The sequence below is a fragment of the Tachysurus fulvidraco genome, chromosome 17, assembly GCF_022655615.1.
Source record: "Tachysurus fulvidraco isolate hzauxx_2018 chromosome 17, HZAU_PFXX_2.0, whole genome shotgun sequence".
Lineage (NCBI taxonomy): Eukaryota > Metazoa > Chordata > Actinopteri > Siluriformes > Bagridae > Tachysurus > Tachysurus fulvidraco.
Genome location: NC_062534.1, coordinates 18861167 through 18886856, shown reverse-complemented (window position 1 = coordinate 18886856; position 25690 = coordinate 18861167). Strand labels below are relative to the sequence as shown.

At 38.0% G+C, this 25690-nt stretch overlaps 2 protein-coding genes and 1 long non-coding RNA gene across 9 annotated transcripts in view; 2 read left to right on the top strand and 1 right to left on the bottom strand.

The window, feature by feature from the left end:
- The first annotated feature begins 1107 nt into the window (after positions 1–1107).
- Positions 1108–2707, top strand: LOC125139123. Its single transcript, XR_007138238.1, has 2 exons — positions 1108–1553; positions 1948–2707. It is a non-coding gene; the product is annotated as an uncharacterized LOC125139123 (long non-coding RNA).
- Positions 2708–4533: 1826 nt separating this feature from the next.
- Positions 4534–12293, bottom strand: grxcr1a (glutaredoxin and cysteine rich domain containing 1 a). The gene is made up of 4 exons (XM_027136185.2): positions 11857–12293; positions 8949–9188; positions 7244–7309; positions 4534–4901 (listed from the first exon to the last, which is right to left on the bottom strand). Exons 1-4 carry the CDS (start codon positions 12262–12264, stop codon positions 4722–4724), a joined length of 894 nt encoding a protein of 297 aa, XP_026991986.1. The 5' UTR covers positions 12265–12293; the 3' UTR covers positions 4534–4721.
- A 7904-nt stretch (positions 12294–20197) lies between these two features.
- atp8a1 (ATPase phospholipid transporting 8A1) overlaps positions 20198–25690 on the top strand; it is a 116633-nt gene continuing 111140 nt past the window's right edge. For all 7 annotated transcript variants that reach the window (XM_027135301.2, XM_027135303.2, XM_027135305.2 and 4 more), the window contains exon 1: positions 20198–20518. In XM_027135301.2, the coding sequence (XP_026991102.2) occupies positions 20470–20518 (49 nt within the window). In that variant the 5' untranslated portion in view covers positions 20198–20469. The remainder of the gene's footprint in view (positions 20519–25690) is intronic.

Below are 25690 nucleotides of genomic sequence, written 5' to 3'. Positions count from 1 at the left end.
AATTCTGTCAATAAATACTGCCACCTTTACACTTAAAAAAAAAAGTCTTGAGAGTGTATATGAAACTATTTACATTCAGCTTTTTATAATGATTTGTGATCATATTAATAGCTTGCCATTTGAAATGGATTATACGGGTGAATTTTCAGATACATTTGGCTAAAAATTGATAAAATCATTTGGCACAACTGTCATCCTCATCATTTAAAAAACACTTTTATAGGTAAATTTAAGTAAAGTAAATTTTTTCTCTGTTCATTTGTCAGTGTAAAGAGATATATTTTTGTGTGTGGTAATCACACATCTGTGCTATATTCCAGAAATAAAAGTACCAGGTTGTACTTTTCACTGGGGGTGTATCTTTTATACCTTTAGCATGTACAGTATTCACAAAAGATGTACCTGGAATGGTGCCACACCCTCAAGAAAGAACATGGCACTTTCTAAGATGGCAGTTATGGTTTTCTGTTTTTTAACGTGGCTTCAATAAAGCTTATCTGATGATGTGACGCATTGTTCTCTTCATCTGTTTAGTACTCCAAACATCTGTGTTTGGATTGAAATTCAAATGGGTGTGTTCTAGACCCAGAGGCTCGGCCTTGGCCTCAGTTATATCACCTGAATATATATATAATATATATATACACACACACACTGTATAGTCCTGCATTTGTGCAGTTATATTTGATTGTACCTACTTTGATTGATGCTGTCTGGTTCTGTTTCACATAATATAAGCTAGCAGGCTAATTAATTCCACCATGAGCCTCACCAGGCAGGTACTAAGGTTGAAGTAAATGCTATAATGTATTCAGGTGCAGTGCTGCATGCTCATGTTCATGAGTATAGTCTTCCTTTGTCCTGCAAGCTTCATATTTGATCCGCATTAAGGTGAAAATCTGCTTGTGAGGATTTGTATTGCACCCTGCAGTACACCAAAACTCCTCCAGATGAACCATTCTGACCAGCTTTAATCCTGAAACCTTTGTGTTTATTCCAGATTTGGGTAAACCTGAAGAATTGCTTGAATAATTTGTCATTCATTTATGAAACATCATTGAGCAGCTTTTTGTCTCTTTTTTATATATAACTGCACAAAAGCAGCAGTGGTTTAGTGGAGAATATTGATGCTTATTGAATATGCACATTTTACCACGCAGACCTCCATGTGTGAAATAGAGGCGCTAGAAATGCGCTAATGCCATTGGTCGACTGAACGATCCGCTAGACGCTTCTTGCATTCTGATTGGCTGAGATCTATTTCCATTATGAAAGCCCACGGGATCTCCAGCCGTCCATCAAGAGCTTCATGAGCTCCTCACACGGTGTGACGGATTTCAGCAGCCTCACAGAACCGACATGAACCGAGTGGAATTTCTCGAAAAGGGGATTTAATCGTTAAATTGTTGCGTTAATTGCTTTTTTTTTTCGCAGTGTACGTTCATTGACCACTGTTTTAATTACAAAGGAATATCCTAATTATAGGAGAAGAAAGAGAAAGGTAGATGAACACCGAGCTGCATCTGCTGCATGTCCTCCATCACGGACTTCAAGTAAAAAAAAACATCATTTATTTGTCTATTTTGCCGAAATATGTCAATCTGCTCTAGATCCTGTTTGTCCTTGTGTCTTAATAAACAACAACAGTAAGTCTCGCGCGGGATCTTCTTGATCGATTTGATCAAAATGTCGATATATTGAGCACACAGGTGACATTTTATGGTAGAATTTATTTATTTATTTATATGTTTTTTGGAAATATCATCTGTGACACAATCAAAGGATGCAAAGGCTAGAAATTGTTTTAATTCCACTGTTTAAATTGGTCATTTGTATTAGTGTTGCATGCATGTCCGGGGTCGTTGATGTAACCTATATACCTGATATTTGTGTGAATATTTCTTGGTATGTTGTTAATTCCCCCCCCCCCCTTCATTTCCTCTGTAGGAGCACCGGTGGGGGCGCAGCTGACCATGACTTCATTTCATTTTTTTGCTTTCTCTGCTGTTATTCGTGTCTGTATGTCTTAAGGGGTAAAAATGGAAATGACAGCACTATGTACTATACCCCCCCCTCCTCCTCCTCCTCCTCCTGTTCTTCCTCCGCTATGTGGATTAATGATTTTGGTTTCCTGCTCTGCGCTTTGAGCCTCTTTACAATGCTGCCTTGTGGCATCGGAATCAAGCAGCATTGTACAGGGCTATGAGAGCACAGAGACCAAATACATCACCGTCCTCCGTCCTTCATCCTCACAGTGTCAATGTGGCACCGTCTAATGAGAGATCAACCACCGGCTCCTTCCCTGAGATCCGTCCAGAACTGTGCTGCAACCAAGAACAACAACTTCAAGGAATAATCTGTTTGGGATTTTTTTGCTTTGATGCCACTTTTTCAATGTAATCTGTATTTAATGCACCAGCATCCAGCCTGGTTTGTTATCATCGTCAGGGATCAACATAGATCCAGGTCTCAGCTTTGTATTCCATCTTGTTGGATTTTGACTGGTTTATATGCTGAAGTGTTTATATACCTCTTTAGATGCAGAATACAGCCTTTTTAATACAGTCAGTGACCTATAGACGTAACCAGATCCTTATTTTAGTTTGTAATGTACATTGTTTTTTTTTTTATTATTTATTTATTTATATTTATTTATTTATTTATTTTGCTGTCACTTCAGTCATTAAAATATCATTACATCATTTCACATCATTTTGTTGGCTGCATTAAAAACTGTGCTGTTGTGTTCTCTATGTACTTAACACTTTTGATGTCTCTGATGATAATGACGTGCACAATCAGAAAGAAAGGTACTGCACAGGAACACTTTAATTCCCAAAGGAACAAATACTGAATGTTTGAAGGTTCTTATGGTTCAGTTTGATGTTTAAATTGTAATACATTTTAAAGATACACAACTTCAACTTAGATCTTCCAAAATGTAAAAAAGGTTAAAAATTGGTCGTAACAGGAATGCAAGAGATTAGTTTATTTTGTAGAGTTTGTTCTTCTCATTGAGAAACAGCAACAGCAGGCTTAAAGGTTACATATAGAACCATTTTTACTGGTTTTCTCTATGACACAACTGAGCAGCCACTTCATTACGATGCCCTAAATCAGGAGGAATATGTATAAAATGCACTTTCCTGGTTAGCTACCAGGTAAACATGTATAGTTTCATTTCAAACCTACATACTCAAATCTAAAGTTACAATAAGCAAATAATACTGCAGGTTACACTGAGACTAATAGAGACTCATATGTGCGAGATGCACTGCAAAAAATAAAATCTCAGCATATTAAAATATCTTGAATGTAGTCTAAATGATCTAGTATTTCCTATTAAAATATTACAAGACACAACATCTAAGATTATTACACCTATTTCTAGGCATATTTTACTATTTTTATGCTTTACATTGTTCTGTTGGAAGATTATTTTATAAATAATTTCTAAAAAGCAATAGGCTTCATCTTATATTTGGTTTATTGTTGATTGTATAATGAGAAATACATTTGACCAGATTCATGATATAACTTGCTTAAATGTCATTTTTAAGTGAACTGTTGAAGTGAATTATGTTTAGACTCTCTGCTAAACATAATCAGTTCCACTTTCATGGTACACAAGGGGTTAATTTGCCCCTTATAGAAGCTGTAAGCAGTAATGATTATGTAGTGGAGTCTGGGGACCTGCAGGGCCATATAGTATAGCCAGGGGTTCTGGGATTCTGAATGTTTAGTGTCATTGGTGGAAATTACAAGTTAATAAATTTCATTTCACTTTAAATTCCATTTTTGACTTTTTATTCAGATATTTTTTATAAAAAAAAACAGACAGCCGTAAAAGCATTCCGCTGCATGTAGTACTGTGTACAGTATGATTGCATATGTAAGTGCAAATTCTGCTCATTAGCTGCATATGTAAAAGCAAATTCTGCTCATTAGCTGCATATGTAAAAGCAAATTCTTCTCATTAGCTGCATGTTCGTTTGCTCACTTGATCACTTGACATCATCAATAAAAAAAAACCTATAAACAGTTATAAATAATAAGTTCAGCCAAATATAAATGTGGAAAGGTCATGAATAAGAGAATTCTTCATAGCTCCAGTATATATTCAGAATAATGTAACATTTAAATTACGAGATTAAGACCATGAATCAATAGGTGATGTTCAGACAGTGTAATAGAAATTGATTTTAATTTTAGAGGTCCTTGGCTGCAAATGAAATCGGGGAGCTCTGTGTTACTGGACGTAACCTGGGAGCTTATACAGCAGACCAAACTTCAGAAGCTTCAAATGTTCTTTCTGCATTCATTACATCTTTCAGTCAGTTGAATTTTGGTTTGTGATGTTTTGAGGTTACTGAAAGCATGAGCTGTACCTCTGATTTCCTGGCAATGTTTTTGTTACTCAATTACAGCATTATAGTGAAATTGGACACAGGCAATCTGACTACAGCCTGGAAATGACTGTTGCTGTGGAGTATTAAATGACCTGCTAAGCAAATCATTGCAGACCCACTGTGATGTCAAATAAAATTGAATGAAGAATCAAATGCTTTCACGGGCTTTCTTAAAAACATTTATTAACAATCCCACCAGAGGAGAACAAAAAAAAATGCACTTGTATATGAATTTTTTCTGGTACAGTCCTTTACATGGCAAACAATGGGTGAGAAAAAGGAGAACGGATAGTGAAAAAGCTGTGCAGGCACTTAGTGAGAGCAGTTGGGACACGGTTGAAGGCCGTTCTCGTTGCATGCAGTGCACTTGAGGGCTTTGAAGGAGTCCGTGAAGCAGTTCCTGAACACAGACATCTTGCTGCCATGGCACATAGAGCAGGGCATGAAGGCAAAGCCACCACACGTCTGGCATGTGTGGGGATGCTGTACCCTCTGTCAAACAAAACACACTTGAGAAGACGAAAGGCAGCTGTGGAAGTGTGGGGTATTTTTATGGGGAGAAATTGGTGCAGGCTTTTTCTATGAGAGCCTTAGGCACACCAGTGCACTATATGACTCATGAATGATGAATGTGTGTGTGTGTTTGTGTGTGTGTGTGTGTGTGTGTGTGTGTGTGTGTGTGTGTGTGTGTGTGTGTGTGTGTGTGTGTGTGTGTGTGTGTGTGTGTGTGTGTGGGCATGTTCTTATATCTTGCTGTATTTATATCTTTATATAAATCTATTTATTTATATATATTTTATATATATATTTCCACACAAGAATAGGAATATCTGACATTTGCGGATCCCCATGAACAAAAACAACAAAAACCTACTAACTACAAAAAAACTGTATTGTATTTAAAAAAAAGCACTAATAGGTTTAATTTTGGTTGCTGAGGTTAAAGTTATGGTTAGATTCAGGTGAGGCAGCTGTAATAACTATTTCAGTAGAAAGCGCTCACAAAGACAGTAAGGTGCATACTCTGTGTGTGTGTGTGTGTGTGTGTGTGTGTGTGTGTGTGTGTGTGTGTGTGTGTGTGTGTGTGTGTGTGTGTGTGTGTGTGTGTGTGTGTGTGTGTGTGTGTGTGTGTATTCTCAAGCGCTGTTTCACTTGCTGAAGCAATATTGACATTATCCATTATTCACATGGCATATATTGATGCCAATCCATAATTTATGAAAGTTTACCATTGGTTCTGTACTTAATCATTTCATAACTCAGACCTCAGTGCTCTTTAAAATTTGTCTCACATCCTGACTTGATTTTTTTTTCAAACATCACTGTCAGCTCATGCAGTATTTCTGCTCCTTCAATGCATTCTATCTCACTTCAAACCCACAGATGTTAATCAGTATTCATTCATTAATTTTCTACCGCTTCTCGGGTCACGGGGAGCCTGTGCCTATCTCAGGCGTCATCGGGCATCAAGGCAGAATACACCCTGGACGGAGTGCCAACCCATCGCAGGGCACACACACTCTCATTCACTCACACAATCACACACTACGGACAATTTTCCAGAGATGCCAATCAACCTACCATGCATGTCTTTGGACCGGGGGGAGGAAACCGGAGTACCCGGAGGAAACCCCCGAGGCACGGGGAGAACATGCAAACTCCACACACACAAGGCGGAGGTGGGAATCGAACTCCCAACCCTGGAGGTGTGAGGCAAACGTCCTAACCACTAAGCCACCGTGCCCCCAGTTAATCAGTATTAACATTCCAATATTTTAGGGGGAAGAAGTCCATTCCTTATGGATTCTTTGGATAATTAAATGTTCTTCTTAACTTTGACTTGAAACCATACAACCATCTTTGTAACGATTTACACAGAACTACCTAGAGGCTTTAAGCTTCCTAAATGCTTAAAGGGAAACCCAAATCTAATTAAGGTTCAAATTCATTTATTTCAGTAAGTTCTTTATATTGGTCATGGATATGGTGAATCCAGAGACTATCCAGAGACAGAATCATAAGAGGGAATTTACACTACACACTAGATAGGATGCCATTCCATCACACGGCAACATACACAAACATGCACATTAACACACACACATTTACACACTCATTTACACCCAGTGATAAACAGGAGTCTTCAGTGTCATTGGTGAGAAGTGGAAAGAACTCACACATGGACAGTAATCAGAGCCTACTGGGTTACAGAGCATTGAATCATGGACCTTAGAACTGTGAGACAATAACGTTACCCACTGAACCACCCACTGATCTCACTGGCTGTATACAATGTGAAGATCTTCTACTAACCATTCACGATTAAGGTATTTAGGCATCTGTGAAACCATATATTCCTTTGCAATTGATTCTCACAAATCTGAGTTTTTTATTTTCTGTCTTTTTTGGTTAAATAGATAACATGTAAAATGTCAATGGATCTCAAAACATCTAGTAAAGATTTAAGACTTGAATATATCAGTTGTTTTACCTTGTTCTTCATCTATTTATCCATTTTCTGTAGTACTTATCCTACACAGTTTTGGGGAGCCTTGAATCTGTCTTGGGGAACATGGAGTACAAGGCAGGGGACACCTTGGATGCGGTGCAACCCATCGCAGGGCACACTCACTCACAAATACTTACACACTTACCCATTCACACACTACAGACAATTTAGAGAGGCAATAATACAAGGCTTTGGACTGAGGGAGGAAACTGGTGTGCCTTGAGGACACCCGTGATCCACGGGAAGGACACTCACAATGTCCATGTGCAGAGATCAAAATGGTTTTATATTCTGCTTTGATCAAAAATTTTCACATGCACCTTACCTCAATTTTAGTCAGGAGGTCTTGCAGTTCCCCTGATTCATTCATACTCAGTATTTTCTCTGCACCCTGTTAAAAATAAATAAATAAATGAATGAATAAATAAATAAATAAATAAATAAATAAATAAATAAATAAATAAATAAAAATAAAATGATATACATATATACATCATTTTGCTGTAGAGCAAAGCAGGCATCAGCAGGCATTATACTTTTCCAAATATACATTTCATTATACATCCATAGCAATGCTTAAACCAACTCTTAGGTAATATTAATAAAAATTATGAATATTAATGAAAGGGAAAATGATATATTATGATGCCAGCTCCAGAAGTTTTAGACAGCTATATTTTATTACAGTTTAATCATATTATTGCTACAGATGAAGCTAAATGATACAGATTAGCAGCTAAATAAGAAAGCCAATCTATCTGGAGCTTATTAACTGTTCACTGTCAAATCCTAATGGGACTCGAAATTATCATTTATTTATTTATTTTTGGCCTGCCATCAACCACTGAGACGTAATTTATTTTACTTCACTCTTAGTTGTGCATGTGTTGTACTTTAATTAATGGTTAGTATGGATGAGTGGTGGCTGTAGGATAAACAGACATGACAGTCGATTAGACAAAACAATAAACAAGACAAGAAAGCAGACGTAACATGGACATAGTGTTTATCAGGAATGGGGGTTGGGTGGTGTGGAGGGTGCAGAATAGTAGTTCTGATGTAAGTTGAGTTCATTATTAGTTATCAGATACCAAATCTGGTTTCTATCAATTTGGAGTGTGTGTTTAATAAAACGTTGTATGTATTTTCTTTTAGAAATATGCCTGAGCTGCGGTATGGCTTTGATTATGTAGTTTGTCTGCAGGAACGTATTGTTAGCTATTCTGGATTGATTCCTAATGCTAGTCTAAATTAATGTGTTATTAAGTACGAGGATATTTAAGTAAAAAGCTTTCAAAGCTGTCATGAGATAAAATACTTATAACCAGTATAAAACTCTAAAACATTAATCTGTACATAAATAAATTTGAAGGGTGTTGCAAAAGCCTAGAGATTTATTTATGTTATTATATATGTTATAATGTTCTAGTTAATTCTAACATTTGTCAATTCACTAAACCTCAATAATAAACAGTCCTTGATTCACTTATATTCATCCACATTCACTTAGAGTCAACTACAATGAATTCATTGAAACTATAATGCTTAAATATTATGTGTTCAAACACTTTTGAATTAAAACTGATTATCTTATTCAAAAATGCATTAATGTGCATTGAATCTGTTTAATGGTAGAAACATCCTTTACATCCTCAGAGTCATAATTAGTAATGAAACATACTCTCTACCACAGTCACATATTCAACAGGAAATTGCATCATATGAATTTCCTGAAGGTCATAAGAAGAAGAAGCTCATAAGAAGATGCTCATAAGAAGAAGAGATCTAGACCTCTAAGAAGAGGTCTAGATTATTATTCTAATTATTAGCTCTAGTTATTCATATTTCTTAATTCACTAAACATTCATTAGTAAGTTAATTCATTTCTCAAATTTCACCTATTATCCCTTTAGAGTATTAAAATGACATTATTAAAACAATAATGCTCAGGAATTGTGTGTTCAAAAACATTAGATAGAATAAACCAGAATAAAAGCAGAAGTCTCACAGTTTGTAGAGAGAGCACTGACCCCCAGGTAGTGTCCATCGATGAAGACTACAGGGAGGGAAGGGGACTCTCCCACCCGTCTGCAGCGCGCCTCCAGCTCCTTGCCATACTCACTGTCCAGAGCAATGTTCTTCTCCATGAACTTCACCCTGTGGTTCTGGAATATCTTGCGCACCAGCTCGCAACGTTCAAACGTCGTCCTGACCACACGGAAGCTGGTGGTGTAGATCACGATCCGGCCAAATTCTAGAGTAAGCTCAGGCTACATTGCAGAGAGAAAAAACAAAGACCAACAGACGCACAGACTTTAAACAAAGTGAGCTTATCTTTCAGTTTATTTCTAAAATTTATGATATGTATGCGAGAGATTGATCTGGAAAGCTGGTCTGGGTGATTGCATGATTCGGATGCCATAATATTGCAGTTATAATTATGCATATGAGGTAAAGACAAAAAAATTTTAAGAGCTCATCTTCCCAAATCCACAGGTTTCAATAACTTCAATATCAATAAAATCCCTCAGAATCTATAGCACTTATCAATAAATGACAATAATCTTAAATTCATAATGCTTGCATTAGAGTGTGAATATATTTAATTATAGAAATACGCTTTACCGATATAGGACACCATAGGTATACATTAGTAAAGAAAAATCTACATTTAATTTAGTCACACAACAGACACCAAACCCTGATACCTGAAATATATTCAATGTATACAGTCACATGTTCCTGAAGCTCAAAGAAAGAAGAAAAATAAGTTGTGATATAAACTGATGAGGTCTATTGGAATGTGCCACCATGTTACCTCAGTTATATTGGAATTTTTGTTCAAAATGTTCAAAACAAACAAAATGCAGCAAATCATTAAATACACCTTTCAGATGTAAACATGTTGTTACCTGAAATTAGTTTGATGCAAGCAAATGGTTAAATGTGTGTTAACTTGACGATGCCCTGTAAAAAATGACTGGAAATGAATGAATCAGTGAGTTAAATTGAATCACTGATCGCTGATGAAAAAACACATCACAGTCAAAATGCATATAAACATATAATTCCCAATTCCTCATACTTTCAAAAACTTTTTTTTTTTAAATTTTGATGTTGCAAGCATTTGTGGGATTTTGTAAGACACTGTGGCTGTGATCACATTTGTACTTCCAGCACATCAAGTCATGTGTTAAAGTGTGAATCAGAGTTTCACACTTCACACTCTGTAATGTGTGAAATACTAAAAAAAAATGCATATGCCAAAATGTGACTGTGCAAGGAAAAAGACTGATAGATCTGGTTGAATGTATGTATGTATGTATGTATGTATGTATGTATGTATGTATGTATGTATGTATGTATGTATGTATGTATGTATGTATGTATGTATGTATGTATGTATGTATGTATGTATGTATGTATGTATGTATGTATGTATGTATGTATGTATGAATGATATGTGGCTAGGTGGATAAAATGGGTGGATCAAAACAAGCAGAATAATTTTTTATCTGATTTATAATAGACTCATAATAAGAAATATTTGATAAATTCAATCATATTAAAGATATTTTACTCAGTAAGTTTTTTTTGTAGCTTTGATGAATTAATTAAAAAAATTGATTTGTTCATTTATTCATTCATTTGCTCATGCTCGGTAATCTCTATCCTGGTCATAGGCACAGAGATTCTGGATGAAATCAGAACAGAACAATGCACAGAAAACCAACCAGTCAGTAAGCAAGTTCTGGATCAAACTGCTGATGACATTGAGAGACGCCATTGTGACCTGCTACACCACCATGAGAAAAAAATGCAAAAATGTCAAAATCTTTATCGTAAGAATCGGGTCATATTAAATTGGAATATTTGTAATGGAATTATCTGCATCAACAGTGCAAGTGTAGAACAAACAGAAAGGGCTAATGGAGTGTGTGATCTCTGAACAAATGTATGACAGTTGATCTCCAGGGGATGTTTAGAGGATAAACTAAACCATGCCAGACTTAATCAGGCTTCATCACTGGTTAATCACATCACAGTTCAAGTACAGTGTGATCTCTGTGACTAACAGAAAGCTGAAATCTGTTTCTCTATGCTTCTTACCAGCTTTTCTGGGACCTTTATGAAAAAGAATAACTATGAAAATATGAAAGCACCATGATTTGCAATCTTTTTTCTTTTAAAATAAAACAACAACAAAACAGTGACTTGCATTACAATCTACAAGACCTACAGGAGGATAGGGAGAAGAAAACTTTGGTTCAAACTTGTTACCATGAATTTACTTTAATGTTATAAACCAACCATCCCAAGTAACCAGTTACGACACAGATAAAAAGATTTTCAGGAAACTTTAGTCTAGGACATTGTGTGACTACAATTACAAGATACAGTGAAAGATTTTTTTACTTCATCACAGAAAATGATTATATAATTTTTTTCCTATACTATATCATACATCTCCAAGTTACACGAGTTAAACTCAGTAACCCAGAAAACAAGTGAAACTGAACTGGATATCACATGACAGCCTTTGAGAGCTCTTTGAGCAGAAAGTGGAAGTCGGTGAAATACATTAAGCTGATTAACTTCGCTAAAACACTTAAAGAAATCTCTCATTAATCTTTCATTGTACAGTGACCTTGTCCTCGGAGACATCTCGTTTGTCCAGCCAAAGCATATGAGAGGTAGAGAGGACTTGTAACCTATCGCTGGTCAGGAAGGAGACTCTGACACTCCTGAGGACACCTGGGACGGATGATTCTTTTAAAAAATTGCTCTAATGAGTTAAAACACGTTAATAAACACATTATTAGGACAAATTTCATTCAAATTCTGTTTGTATTGGGAAGACATGAGCATGAAGACCTAGTGAAATAAAATACTCAGGTGGTTCAGTGTGGATCTTTATGAAATATCTACTGTATTTACCTGAGTGACTTTGGTCAGGTTGCCGAACACTATTTGCCCGGCACTGACTTTGTGCTTGACTCCACGTACTGTCCCATTCTTGCTCAGGATGTTGACCCGTTTGGTGCTGAACACCCTGTCCTTGTCCTTGGCTCCAGCATACAGAAGCAAGTCATCTGGCTCGCTCTCACTGTCGTCCAACTCAGAGCCTAAGTATACTGCAATGTGACCATTTGGCTCTCCGCTTGTGGACGGTGTGCTGGCCCGCTCCACTTCTGAGCTACTAGTGCAGTCCGAGTCCAGAGAATCTGATGGCCCATCATCTTTAAACATCTCCTTCAGAACCCGGCCGCTGCTCCCTGAAGCCACCCTGAACCTTACTCGCTTCTGGGGCTTTTCGCCCTCCACTGATAACAAAGTCCCCTCCATTGCGTTTCCAAAACAGCTTACATCTCACAAAATGTTGCGTTAATCCACTTTTCTTGAGAAGGGTAGTGGGGTTATTATTTATTTCTCCATATTTCCCAGCAGAGTTTGATGATACAAAATCCCCAGGAAAAAGCTTAGCTCTGAGGCAGACTACAGCAGCCTCATTGCCAGTGTTACTGAGCCAGTTAATAATGCATGCATGTGTACCATGGTTACTGAGAAAGCAAGCCATGACAAAACCGATCGTGCTGTTTAAATTTTCATCACACTCAGAATTTTTTTTTCTTTCCTAATAGTGTGATAGATTAAAAAAACTATATGGGCAGTTTGGAGGCAATTGAAATGATCATCTCCCTTTTTTATATTTTGCATGCAAATGTTTTTGGATTATAACAGATTATGAATTTAAAATAAGAGACTATCAGCATGATTTATAATTCCTTCAGGTCAAGGCTATAGATGCATGTTTTGAGGGCTGCATTGATTTGAATTTGATGAATTTCTTTTTAAATACAGTATGCATTAGGCTACATGATCCTCGCGAAGTAGATCAGAAAGGAAAGGTTTTATATTTTCATGTTCTTTTTTTTTATCTGTAGCATCATTTATTGACAGGTGCCACTTACTGAAATTAAACTAGGTCTACACCTACACACCTGCTGCACAACAACAAATGAATGCCATATGGAGAAACTGAACTGTTCTCTTATTGGCTGCTGTTTACCTTCATAAGCCTTCTTGTGCAACTGCTGGCTGACGAAGTCCACTCAGCAGACAGCAGACCCCTAGCAGGCTACTTAATACTAACACCTGGGTTAGATCGCAGGTGGTGATCACAGGTGGCTGTCTGGACACGTGATATATGAGGTGGAAATGAAACAAAGTCATTTCAATGGCACATGTCATCGTAGGAATATTTCTTCTTTGAAAAGTATTTCTGTCTGCAGATTTGTTCTATTTTTTTTAGCTTATGTCTGACTTTTAGCATAATATTATTCAGTTTTTAATGCAGTATTGGCTTTAACTTAGTTGGGGGTACTCAGAATTCATAACTGTGTCATTTTTTAAATCTATGTTCATCTTTTGTTACCTAATGTGATAAACAATATATATTTACCTTTTCATAACAAAAAGCCATAGTCAATGCTATAGATTACCAGAGATAATATGTCTGTAGGTTGATTGATCTAAATCCAATACTACTATACAAGCATAACTTACTTGCTGAACTCAGAGTTGAAGAAACTATTGCACACTCCTGAAGTATTAGTAGGTTTTTATCAACTTTGACATTACCAGGTAATCGAATACAGCATTAAGTACTCAGCTTGCTTTTGAATAGTGTGGCTTTTCTGAAGAAAGAGGCTGCATTTGTATTATTCTACATTACACATCTTTATTCTGGTCTGGATCACGCTGGATACAAATCCAATCTCAAGGACAGTGGATGGAGCAGCTGTCCATCACAGAACACTACAGTATGTTCAGACACTCTGTAACACCTTGTGGTAACTTCGAGTCATCAAGCCACTTTTTTTTTGTAAGGTAAGAGGAAATTGGAGAACCCACAGGAAACCCACACAGTCATGGGGAGAATACGCAAAACCTCACACAGACAGTAACCTGAGCTCAAGTTCGAACCATGGACCCTGGTGCTGTCAGGCAGAAAGGCTACTTGCTGCAAAACCCTGCTGCTCTGCATGAGATGTTATGTGTTCAAAACAGCAGGCTTTGTCTCATATCAATTTAACACAGCAGTTAGTGTTGTACTCTATCCAGTCCCTGAAATAAAGACTGCCACTTTGTTTCATTTTGAAGTTCTACTATTTAAAAAAATGCTAACTGCATATCATTAAAACAGATTCAGTCAGCGGACAACTATGAGCCCTAACATGGCCAGACCATTCCATCTGTCTGCTCTAATGTCAATCACGTACCCGAATCTCTCATTTATACTGCAATGACTCTCATGTCCCTGTTAGAGGATAGGCAGGTCTGGTTTCTCTTCCCTTTATTGTCAGGGTCACTTCTGCTAGCACTGGATTCTGAATTTCTGTGCTTGTTGATATAAAGGACATTCAGACAGTGATGTCAGTAAGTGATGTTATATACATTATCCCTGTTTTGGCAACATGCTAATCACCTTCACTAAGCACAACAAAGGTGAACCAAATGACAGAAACACCACATTAAATATCACAATGTCGCAGTTTGAAGCGAGTAATTCAGAGTTAAAAACAAAGCAACACTGCGTCTATAAACACATCAGCTATGATAGAAGTTTGACTATTAGGACTTGATTTACTTTGATTTTTTTGAGATTACAAACAGGTTTTCATTTTTACTGCATGTTATATACTGTGTATAACTGTAACAAAATCCCTCCATGCATCAAATTTCTACACCGATTGTCCTACTGGGTCCCTGGGAACTGAGAGCCTATCCTAGGAGACTCGGGGGTTACAAAGTAGAGTTAGACCATGAACCTCATGCCAGTCTATTGCAGGGCACAATCGCACACACACTTGCAGACCCATTATTTGTGTGAAAAATGTGACATATAAAATCTTTAGTTGTGAATCATTGTTTCACCTCCTGCAGCTTCAACTGATGAAGGACTTTCTATTTAAAAAGCTATTGTGTACTTCGCCTACCTTTTACCACACCTACAATAATTACTACTGATTACGTGCACTGCCAATGTTACTCCCAGGATTCTTGTCATATGTTTGCTCCCTTTTTTTTCTTAGTTTGTTGCAATCATTTTCATACCAGGCCTATTCAACCATCTGAGTGTGATCAAACCCCATGCCTCACCTTCCTGTGTGTGTTTGTGTCTATTTTTTCCACTCTATTAAGTTCTATAAGTGTTCACTTTCAGTCTGTGTGGTTGTTTTTGTTCCCTTCCTCAAATCAGGTTTCATTATTACTGTATATAAAATAGAGCCACCTACTGGTTTGGGAGTATGATGGCACCTGCTTACATCTTTTACAGCCTAAACCGTCCTTGCTGATAGAATAAAATAATAGCTGTTAAATGTCTAAAGTCATAGTTGCAAAAATAGCCAGAAAATTACATAGACTCTTCTAAGATTTCTGACACATTTGAAATTGACAAAGTTCAAGAAATTCACAGCAGGGCTTCCATTTGGACATTTGGACATCAACACATTAGTGTACACAAATGCATAACATGGTGTAATGAGCACAGACCTGAAGCAACAGAAAGCAGTAACGTGAAAAGTCAAACAAATATAATATAATACATGAGCCAAGTTAATCAGCACCCAATTACTGAAACAAAAACTAATGCCTTCCAGCTGTATATCTCCTTCAGTAAAAGCAATGTAGGCAGTTGTTGTTTTTTTTCATTTAAATCCTGCAACTAAACATGAATTACTAAAGAAATGTAAATCATGTTTATTTAGTAAAATGAACAACATTTAATGTATGCATTATATATCTGATGCAGCTAAGCAAAGATAATCCCCAGACAGTGCTTATGTCATGACAAATATTTGCTACACAAGAATGAGTGAATTAATAAACAGAAATATAAATGAGCTTGGATGGTTGAAAGTCCTCTTCATGTACAGCACCAGCAGGGGGCAGGCTCTGATCTACCTGCTCTGTGAAACCCAATCTCTGTTTGACAGGTAAGAAGGTTACCGGAATGTGCCAGCCATATGAGTCACATGGGGGAAAGAAATAAATAGAAAAGTGAAAATTCAGGTTTTCATGTGTGATTCATCTGTCCAGGTTGTTCTATATCATACAGCAAAGTGTATTGTGAAGATATATTTGTAATATTTTGTCAGTTTTGTAGATGTTCAGTTACTTCACTAAACTTCATTAAACTCATAGCCATCCACACGTTCACAAAAAATAATAATACTTTACTGTCATTATTTGTTTGCAGTATTTGCTTGTTGTTGTCTGGGGTTTCTTGAGGGTACTCTGGGTTTCCCCTCCCAGTCCAAAGCCATATGCTGTAGGCCAATTGGCAACTCAGCATATGGCTTGTATGTGTGTGTGTGTGTGTGAGTGTGAGAGAGAGAGAGAGAGAGAGAGAGAGAGAGAGAGAGAGAGAGAGAGAGAGAGAGAGAGAGACTGTAGATTAGACTGATATGGTGTGAGCCTGAGGATGAGGCTTTGCACACACTCAGTGATGGTTGGGACTTAAAATATCTGCTCATCTATTTAAAATCTGCATTAATATATTTCTATGAAATTATACTAACACACATATATAAAAGATATATAGCAAAGAACAATAAACATGATAATAAAGTGACTTTTTTTAATAAACTCCAACCACCATGGCACTGTAAATAGCTTAATACCTTAAAGTCCATCACACGTCTTATGAGATAAATAGGTCTGATGGTGTCTGTGTTTTAATTAGACTCACTGATCAATAACCTCTAAGCTGAATGTCCTCTAATCCTCAGGCTTTATCATCCTGGTGAATACTCAGCTGCTGCTGGCCAAGATACTGTATTTCTAAGAAATAGGTGCTGCTGATTGTGTTGTATGGAAAGATTTGCCCCTCTGCCAGGGCAGGTGGTGTTAGACTGCTGAATGAGTGACAGACTCTGATTGCACCTTTTTCCTTTGTTGGAGTAGATTAGCTCTATTTACTGTGATCACCAAGTGTGACATGTCCACTGAGCCAGAATGTTTTGTACATATTGTTTTGCATTCATTATGGTTTTGGATACTGAACAATAGACTGTTAATATGTTACACTAGACTGTTAATATTTTAAGGTAACAGGTCAATTACTATAGATTTTTCTGAGAAATATTTATTACATAAATTTTAGAAATTCTACCCACATATCTACATTAGATTTAGTGCACTGGGTAGATGCCATTGTCCAGAGCAACTTACATTTTATCTCATCTTATACAACCTGGGATTTGAGCTCATAACCCAACACCTTAGACACTAGGCTACCACACCCCTGATGGTAAGGCACAAGTAAAAATTGTCTACAAATGCTTTTTTTTATTGTATATTATTTGTTTCAATTTATTTTAAAACTAAATATATAAATAGCTGAAATTCTGCTGAGAAACATTTCACATTTTAATTCTGATTAGTTTCTGATGTTTCTAACTACATGATGAAAAATATGAAAGCAATACAAAATAGATACAGAGATATTTGGTTCAGAAAAGTCTCTACATTTATAAAATAGAAACTAGTTTAAAATCAATTTTCTTTTAATTTGCACTAAAGTTGCATTTTATGGTCTTTGATAAAAATGATCTCTTCCATTGAGTGGTTTTGAATTATTTCTAATAGTTACTTCAGAATTATTCACATGTAAAAATCAGGTTATGTATAATCAGGGAAGCAATAAAACCCAATATTTTTTATTTATTTACATATCTTCAGTTATTCTGGTCAGGATTATAACGGTGTTAAGATGTGAGGCTGGGGCTGATTTCTTTATAGCCCAGACTGTGGATTCATTTGTGAACTTGTGTCACAGTTGCTGTAAACATAAATGTAAATTAAACATCGTGCTGGATTTCATATAAGTGAAATCATGAGCAGTCATCGGTGTAATCAACAGGTTTGAGATTATTTACTCTATCAATCTCTTCGTTAGATTAAGCACACATATAAAAGGCCATACAAAGTTTCATACAGTTTAGTATGAATTGGTTACAGTGTATTTAGGATGCACAGTAAAAAATTAGACCAAAACACAAAACAAAAAGAACACAAACACTGCTGCCTACCTGTGTGAGTTTTTTAGTTTCCCAAATCATTTCATTGATGTGAGCTTGTTATATAATGCATTGCTCGAACCTAATAGTTTCATTGCTATGCTGCTGATAGATATTGCATTCTGACATTTGCATTGGTGATTGCTTGGATCCTGACCCATATATGAGGATCTTCATACAGCACATACAGTAGTGCTTCACTGATAGTGATTGTGAGAGTTTGGTACTTTAGTGGCTGATGCTTATTTACAGAAATAGCAAAATAATAATGATGATGTTTAGAAGGTAAGAGCAGGAACATTGCTATATTAGATTAGTAGTCTGTAAAATGAGCAGAATTTCATTTACATGGCAGAATGAACATAGCTGCTTTAGGCAATGCTGTGAAGCTCTATAAATACATGTGATGTTAGATGTTATAAAACGGTGTTGCACTTGTACTTACTTTGTAATATCGGAAATGTGAGTTATAATATTTGCCTGTGTATGTGTGTGTTAGCAGTGTGTGTGTGTCTGTGTGTGTGGATTGGGAGCACGAGCCATTATTTAGACTGATACAAACCCATAGATGAAGCCAGCGCACACAGTCAGAGGCAGGCTTCTTGTCACTGTTGCTAGGCAACACTAGGAGCTATAGGCCCAAAGTGTCTGTGCAGACGTGTGATGTTGAAGAGAGGAAACATCAGTGGAAATGATACCCCACCATTAGGCTGTACAAGATTACAACAATTTATTGCATGTGCCATGAAGAAAACACAATAATCGGTTATTTTGTTGTAGTGCATTAGAGAAGCATAACATTTAAATAAAATGGGTCTCATTTCGCATTAAGATTTTCAAATATGTTTAAATATCCTAGGTCACATTGAACCATGTTGCTTTATGTTCTCCTGAAACAGTTGACAAAAGAATTAGTTAGCTGTTGCTATGTGTAGCTTGATTGTCTTACTTGTGAAGAGGTCCTCTTTCTCATCACAGCATGACCATTTACTACTGATACTGATATTGTGTGTTGCATTCATTCAAGCTCATTAGGCAGTATTCCTGGGATGTTTTAACCACTGTGGTCATTTATTGGCAACTTAATTAGACCACATTTTTCATTCTCAATTTGTGTAAATTGTCCTTAAAGCCTTCATCAGTAGCAGTTTCTGACCACAGGACTGTTTTACATTTCTGGAGGGGTTTAAATTTCTTGCCAAGGTTGTTCATATCAGCACCACACACTACTTAAGCAACTACCACATAAGTCACTGACATGCTGCTGTGTACGTACTGTCGCTAAAATATGAACTGGCCGATCGATCGATCGATCGATAGATAGATAGATAGATCTTTATTGTCATTGCATAGTACAGGTACAATGAAACGCAGATTGGCATCTACTAGAAGTGCAAGGAGAAGCAACTGTGCAAATAGACAAGTGCAGATAAATATGTAGCATATGTACAGCATGTAATATATATAGGTATATATGTAAACACATGTACAGCATGTAATATATATAGGTATATATGCAAACACATGTATAGTGAATAAATATAAAGGCTATAGCAGTGCAGAGATGTATGGTCATTGTTGAAAAGTACAAGTAGAAGGTTAGAAGGTTATGGCATTAAAAAAAAGTGCAAGCTGAATAAACAAGTCCACAAAATATATACAGGTACTAAAGTGTACCTAAGTGCTTGTATACCTACCATGTGCATGGGTTTAACTGATAAAATGGCCAGTGAAGGTAATGTGGCTACTCAATGTAATTTATAATCTTAAGGTGCAGGTTCTCTATAATATTCAAGCAAATAGTCATTATAAATAAAGATGGATGAAAAAAGGCCATAGTCGTGATCGCCCTAAGCAATGAGCTGAAGAAGTAGAGAGCAGCTCATTGTCCCTCTGCAATCCCCCTCTCGAAACAATGAGTAACTGCAGCTGGGAATCTCCACCAGAGCGTCCTACACATCGCTAACACGGGGGGCAACCTTATACGACCACTTTTTAAAAAAATTACATCGTTTAATTCATCGATAGTTCACATTTTGGGAGGAGTACGAATTCTCATTTTAGCATTTAACACGATTCTTCCTCTCGAATGTCGTAGTTATGGAACCTAATCGACTCACGCCATTAGATAGATCTCCCCCATGTGTTCGGAATGGTACAGTCTAGCATGTGAAGCTGCGCTGGTTTCTCACTATTCTCTTATCCACCCTTGCACGTTGGCACGCGCGCGCGCGTCTTCAGCTCGTCGGTGTCCGCACGCAGCCGTGACTCGGACTAACGTTTGTCGGTTTAGCGGAACCATGTATGTCAGTCAGAAATAAATGGTTCCTGTACACCGGAGGGTGAGAGAGGATAAGCTAATCTGTTGACCGCGAAGACATTCCTTGACTGGAGAGAGCAGGAGCAGCGTGAAGTGCGTGTGACCGACAGGTGCTCGCCTCGTCCGGCGTGAGGTTCAGCTGAGATGCCGCCGGTGCAGAGAACCGTGTCAGATATGCGCTCAAGAGCTGAAGGTAAGACACTGAAGGAGATATTCTGTTTAAAACGGTTACATTGGCGTGTGAATGGCATCGTTTATGTGCTGAAGGTTTGTTAAACTGTAGCGAGGTGTAAACAAACATGTCACAATGTAACACACTTCAGCTGATCTGAGGAACTTCAGGCTTCCTGACAGGACAGGTCACTGCACCTGGGCCTCGGACAATATCTGGTCCATTTGGACATTTTGCATCTTCTCTCGTGTTCCTTATGAACTGAGGTACATGTCTCTTCAGCTCATGCACTTAATTTGCTGCTGATACTGACTATAGCAAGGATGGCCGAGCTAATGAAATGTGCAAGGGCTTCAGAGCAGGAAGGTTTGTTTATGTTTGGATCAGTTTTATAGACACAATATGGATCCACTCGTCCTGGGGGTAGATCTTCATGAAGAAGAAGGAAGGATGAAAAAAAAGGCCATAGTCATGATCGCCCCAAGTCAGAAGAATCTTGATCACACTAAACCGTCTTGGGTTTAAAGCTGAAAGATCGATCATATCAAATGCACATATAACTGACCGTACATCAGGCTGGAAGTTTACACTGAATTATCAAGTAGAAAGTGTTTCGCTGCTGAACGTCATTTTGATTGGTTGCTCTGTCGAGTGAAATGGTCCAAGTCCTGTTCTGCAACCCTTTGTTCAATGGTCCCAGTTTCATTTCAAAGCTGAACATCGTTCGAAGTTTTGGAAGAAAGCTACAGTACAAATGGACAAAACAGTACTTATTGTACATTTTGAGTCTACATTAAAACATTAGTCAAACACTGTCACATGTTCATGATGTGGTTCTTCTTCATAGTCCTATGAACATATATATTTTTTGCTGTAAAAACATAAAAGGCCTAATTCTAGTTTGTATTGTTAGTATTTAGTTACTATAGTGGGATGTGGTAGCTCAGTGGTAAAGGTGTTTGACTACTAATCGGAAGGTCACTGGTTCCAATCCCAGGTCCACAAAGTTTCCACTGCATGGCCCCTGAGCAAGGCCCTTAACCCTCAGTTGCTCAGGTGTATAAACTAACATAATGTAAGTCACTCTGAATAAGAGTGTCTGCTAAAAGCTGTAAATGTAGTGTTTAATGTATATTAGAGGTGCAGCAGATAATGTAATACTGTTTATCTAAAGCGTTTGATCAGATGACTTGCCAAATGTAAATGTTGCCCCTTAAATAGACAGATCTACAGGTTGAGGACCAGTTTGCATCTCTGCTGTTTTGAATGGTCAGGACTTCCCTTTTTTACTTTCTCTCTTCAGTTTAAAACCATGTGTAAAGCGGTCATGCCTGAGATGATCAAAAATATATGTAGAAGATTTATGTGGAACTGAAAATGTTCGGCTCGGGCAATGAGGAAGGTTGTGGACGAGCCCGCTCTCCAATCACAACACCAACTATCAGTTTTGTTTTTGACTTCATTTCTGCAGTATTCTGTATTCTGAGTGGGTGCTACTAATATATCTGACTGAGGAATCTTTTCCAGCATTTCAGTTCGGTGGAAAATGATTAGAGTTTGACAAGTCTATACAATCAAATGATGCTTTTGATTGCAAACGAATAAGTCTGTGTTCCAGGGACTTGTAAATAATTCAGCGAATTGGGAGAATGTCGACTGCAGCTGTTTTCATGCGATTAAATCCATCAATAATTCAGCAACTTGTTCCATTATCCCAGTTTTCTGGTATACCAACTCAAAGACCAAGCTCTCCATTTTCCACTCTGGGTTATGGAGCCGACTCTCTCTCGCTCCCTCCCCACCTTGTCGGAAAAGTATCCTATTTATCTGTGCAAGCATTTCTAAGTACGCTGCGATCGATAAACCCTGTGGGTCTTGTGACCTCCACTGTCCTGAGAGAGAGAAAGAGGGATGAGAGAGAAGAGAGATGATTTTAGATTCGATATTCATGCAGCTTGTGCTGTTCACGGGGTAGTGTACCGAGGTGTTTGCCTGCTGTGACGTTTAATCACTGCAGTGCATCAGGCTGGCTGTGCTAAGAGGACAGGACTCTGGTAAGCTATCCACGTAATCCAGCTCAGCTCAGTACACACGCGTGCGCACGCGCACACACACACACACACACACATGCTCCTGACATCTTCTCTTTCTAATATCAAAGTTAAACTTATGCCTTAGTAGGGCCCTGCGAAATGTGAAGCTTGCTTTTTTTTTTTTATTCTGTAAATTTAACGTATCTCAAATCCATTACACAGCATGTCATGCCGTTACTCCACAATACAGACAGAATTTACCAGAAGGAAAGTCCATTTACAATGCCCTCTTCATTCCAATATTACTTAATACAGTGTGTGGTTGATTGGCCCAATGTGCACTGAAGAAAGAAATGTCCCTTTTTCCGGATACATGAAGGCAGAATATCAGCAGGCTGAACCCAGGGGGCTTGCCAAAACAGCCTTATCTGTGTGCGTGTGAGCGAAAGGAGTTGGGTGGTGTGGGTGTGGAGGTAAAGATCAGAGATCGAGATCCAAGGAGGTGCCCACATTGAGGTCGAAGACGAAAAGAAGGCTGGGGAGAGATTTTTTAATTAAAAATTTTTTTTTTATATGAGATGCCCAAACATTTTCACAAAATAATATCATCATTTTTATTTCACAACTCTGAGCTGCAGTCATGACTCGTATCTCTATCTCCTTTGCCCTATGGAACAAACACTCCTTAGTTAATAGCTGCTCAGCATGAACTATGTCCCAGAGCTGATTCAGGTATGTTTCCCTGATCATAATGTAATGTTGTTCATAATTACACTCGGAAGATTTCTAGCTGCCATTGCATAAAGGGCAAGATGTTCTCAACATTACAACATTTTGTATGTAACTAATCCAACTCTACATGAGTGTGCTGTTATAGGAATTATATCATATCATCAGTAGCTTACTTTCCTCCAACAGCACTTCACTTATGAATATCATATTAGTTATCAACTCTAGTTACTTCCAGTTATCATTTATGTTACATTACAGAAGCAGTAAACTCTTGTTTTTTCAATCACATCCCTCTTTTTTTTTCCTCTCACTCTCTCTCTACTCTCTTGAAAAACCTCCTCAGTTTTAGGCTGATGAGCAGTGCAACAGAATTGCGTCCATCTTATTGTCTGGAGATCGTGAGTTGTGGTCAGGAAAGGAGGCACTCTTTAGCCTTCACCCTCCCTGGTGGCTCGCTGTTACATGCTTAGGGCCAAGATTCAATTCAATTAACTCAAACCAACAACAAAAAACAAAAACCTCATCTGTCCTGGAAGGTGGAAAGCCTACAGACAGTGGAGACTCCTTCTGTGAACGTGAGGAAAAACACCTGCTTACAGAAATCTTATGTATCTTATGTTTTTTTCTGATCCTTTGAAAACAATCTGCAGTGAGATCTGAGACTGTGGCATGTTTGCATGCAGGTCACTTTGAATGTGTGAACATGTTAGAACGAGTGTGTTGATATAAATCTGCATTACAGCCGGTCCTGTTCTCAGAGCTGCTTTAACAGTCAGATTTGTGATTAAACAGCACTGTACTAGATTGTAGTTTTTGTAGCTTGTGAGAATAACTTGGTATTGTTACGTGAGTGTTTGTGTGTGTAGGGTCCGATCCTTTGTACTAGAGATCCATAAGGTAGGTAGCCTTACTTTATCAGGTTATGTGTGAAATAAAGCTGTTTTAAATCCTTCTTTTTTCAGAGATGCCCACTGTAGGTGGAGGGGGAAATGTAGTGAATAAGCTGAGGGCTGTGTGCAGCCCAACAGGTCTGTGTGTGCTGGCCTACGCTGCTGATGGAGCTGCATCGTGCTGATGTGATTGCAGCACAAACGCCGCACCACATTACAGCCTCAGGCTGGTGTCAGACGTGATGCTTGCTGCAACCGAATTATTTAATATATGACTCAATAGCCAGCCTATAAACAGACACACACGTGCTCTATAAGGAAATTGTACCAATAGCTTCCATAACATGGTCATCTAGTAAGAAACCTGCTGCAGAGAAGAGGAAGAGAAGAAAAGGTTGGAAAAAAGAGAAGGCAGCATGTTTATTCATGACATTTGTATTAACGAGATGGAAGATTAGCGAGTGTGAGCCTAACCCTAATCCTTGTCAGGATCAGCAGCACAGGACTGGTAATGTTATGGAAATTCATGTAAACTGATGGAAATGATGTATTCTCTAGGTTGCAGTATGAATGATTTGTGTCTCCGACCCGAGCAGAGAGAGTAATGTAGCAACAGTCTTTCTCGCTGACGTGAATTAGGATCCAGCCCGAGCGGTTTGTCCGATCCAGCCTGAGCAGTCTGTGCATGCGTGACTGACATTGTCTCTGTCGGTGTGTCTGACTTTGTCACAGCACGTGTTTGTGTGTCATACCTTTAGGTGAAAGCTGAATAACCTGAATGGCACAAAACACTGTAAAGAAAAGGATAAAGTGGAACTCTATAGTTCAGGTGTGAAAGTTTAATCTTTGTTTACTCTAAAACCTGTTTACTTAAGCAGTCACTCAGGAGTGCAGTATTCTCCAGTTGTTTGTATAATAAAATGACTATGAAAACATTGTTACTTGAAAAGAAAAATGGATGTGGAGTAAAGGTGTGGTCTGAGAGAGAGTCCAATGAACCTGTTACAGAGCAATTGGAAGGCTTTTTTCTATCTGCAGGGCACATAACAAAAAGCAGTGTAGCACGAAGTAGGAATTTGCACTAAGTGTCTAGATACACTGAATTGCTATATACACGTCTGCGGGTGCGTGTACCTTGGCAAAGGCAACAATGTAAACATAAAACTGTAAATAATAAAGCAATCCTCCTTGCTGCTGTCATTAACTAATTTCTTTCCCATAACCGGTTATTTGTTTGCTCAAGTGTTAAAATGTAGTTGTAGCTGTGTTTTGTTTTCGGCATTCATGTTCATGCTCTCTTGGGGATCGATAACTGAAGCCCTGCAGCTGTTTGAAGCTCCTGCTCTAATTGAATGGTGGGTCAGCTCGTGGCTCAGTGGGGACCTCATGCCTCATACCTCTTTCATGCTGCTGTATCGACATGTTCACAGACCTCTCGACTGTGTCAGTCGGTCCCCGTGCTTCTAACCCAGGCCTCTGGTGGGCTTGCGTGACCTTTTAAAAAGGTGTTGAATTACTGAGCTGCTGGTTGCTCTGAG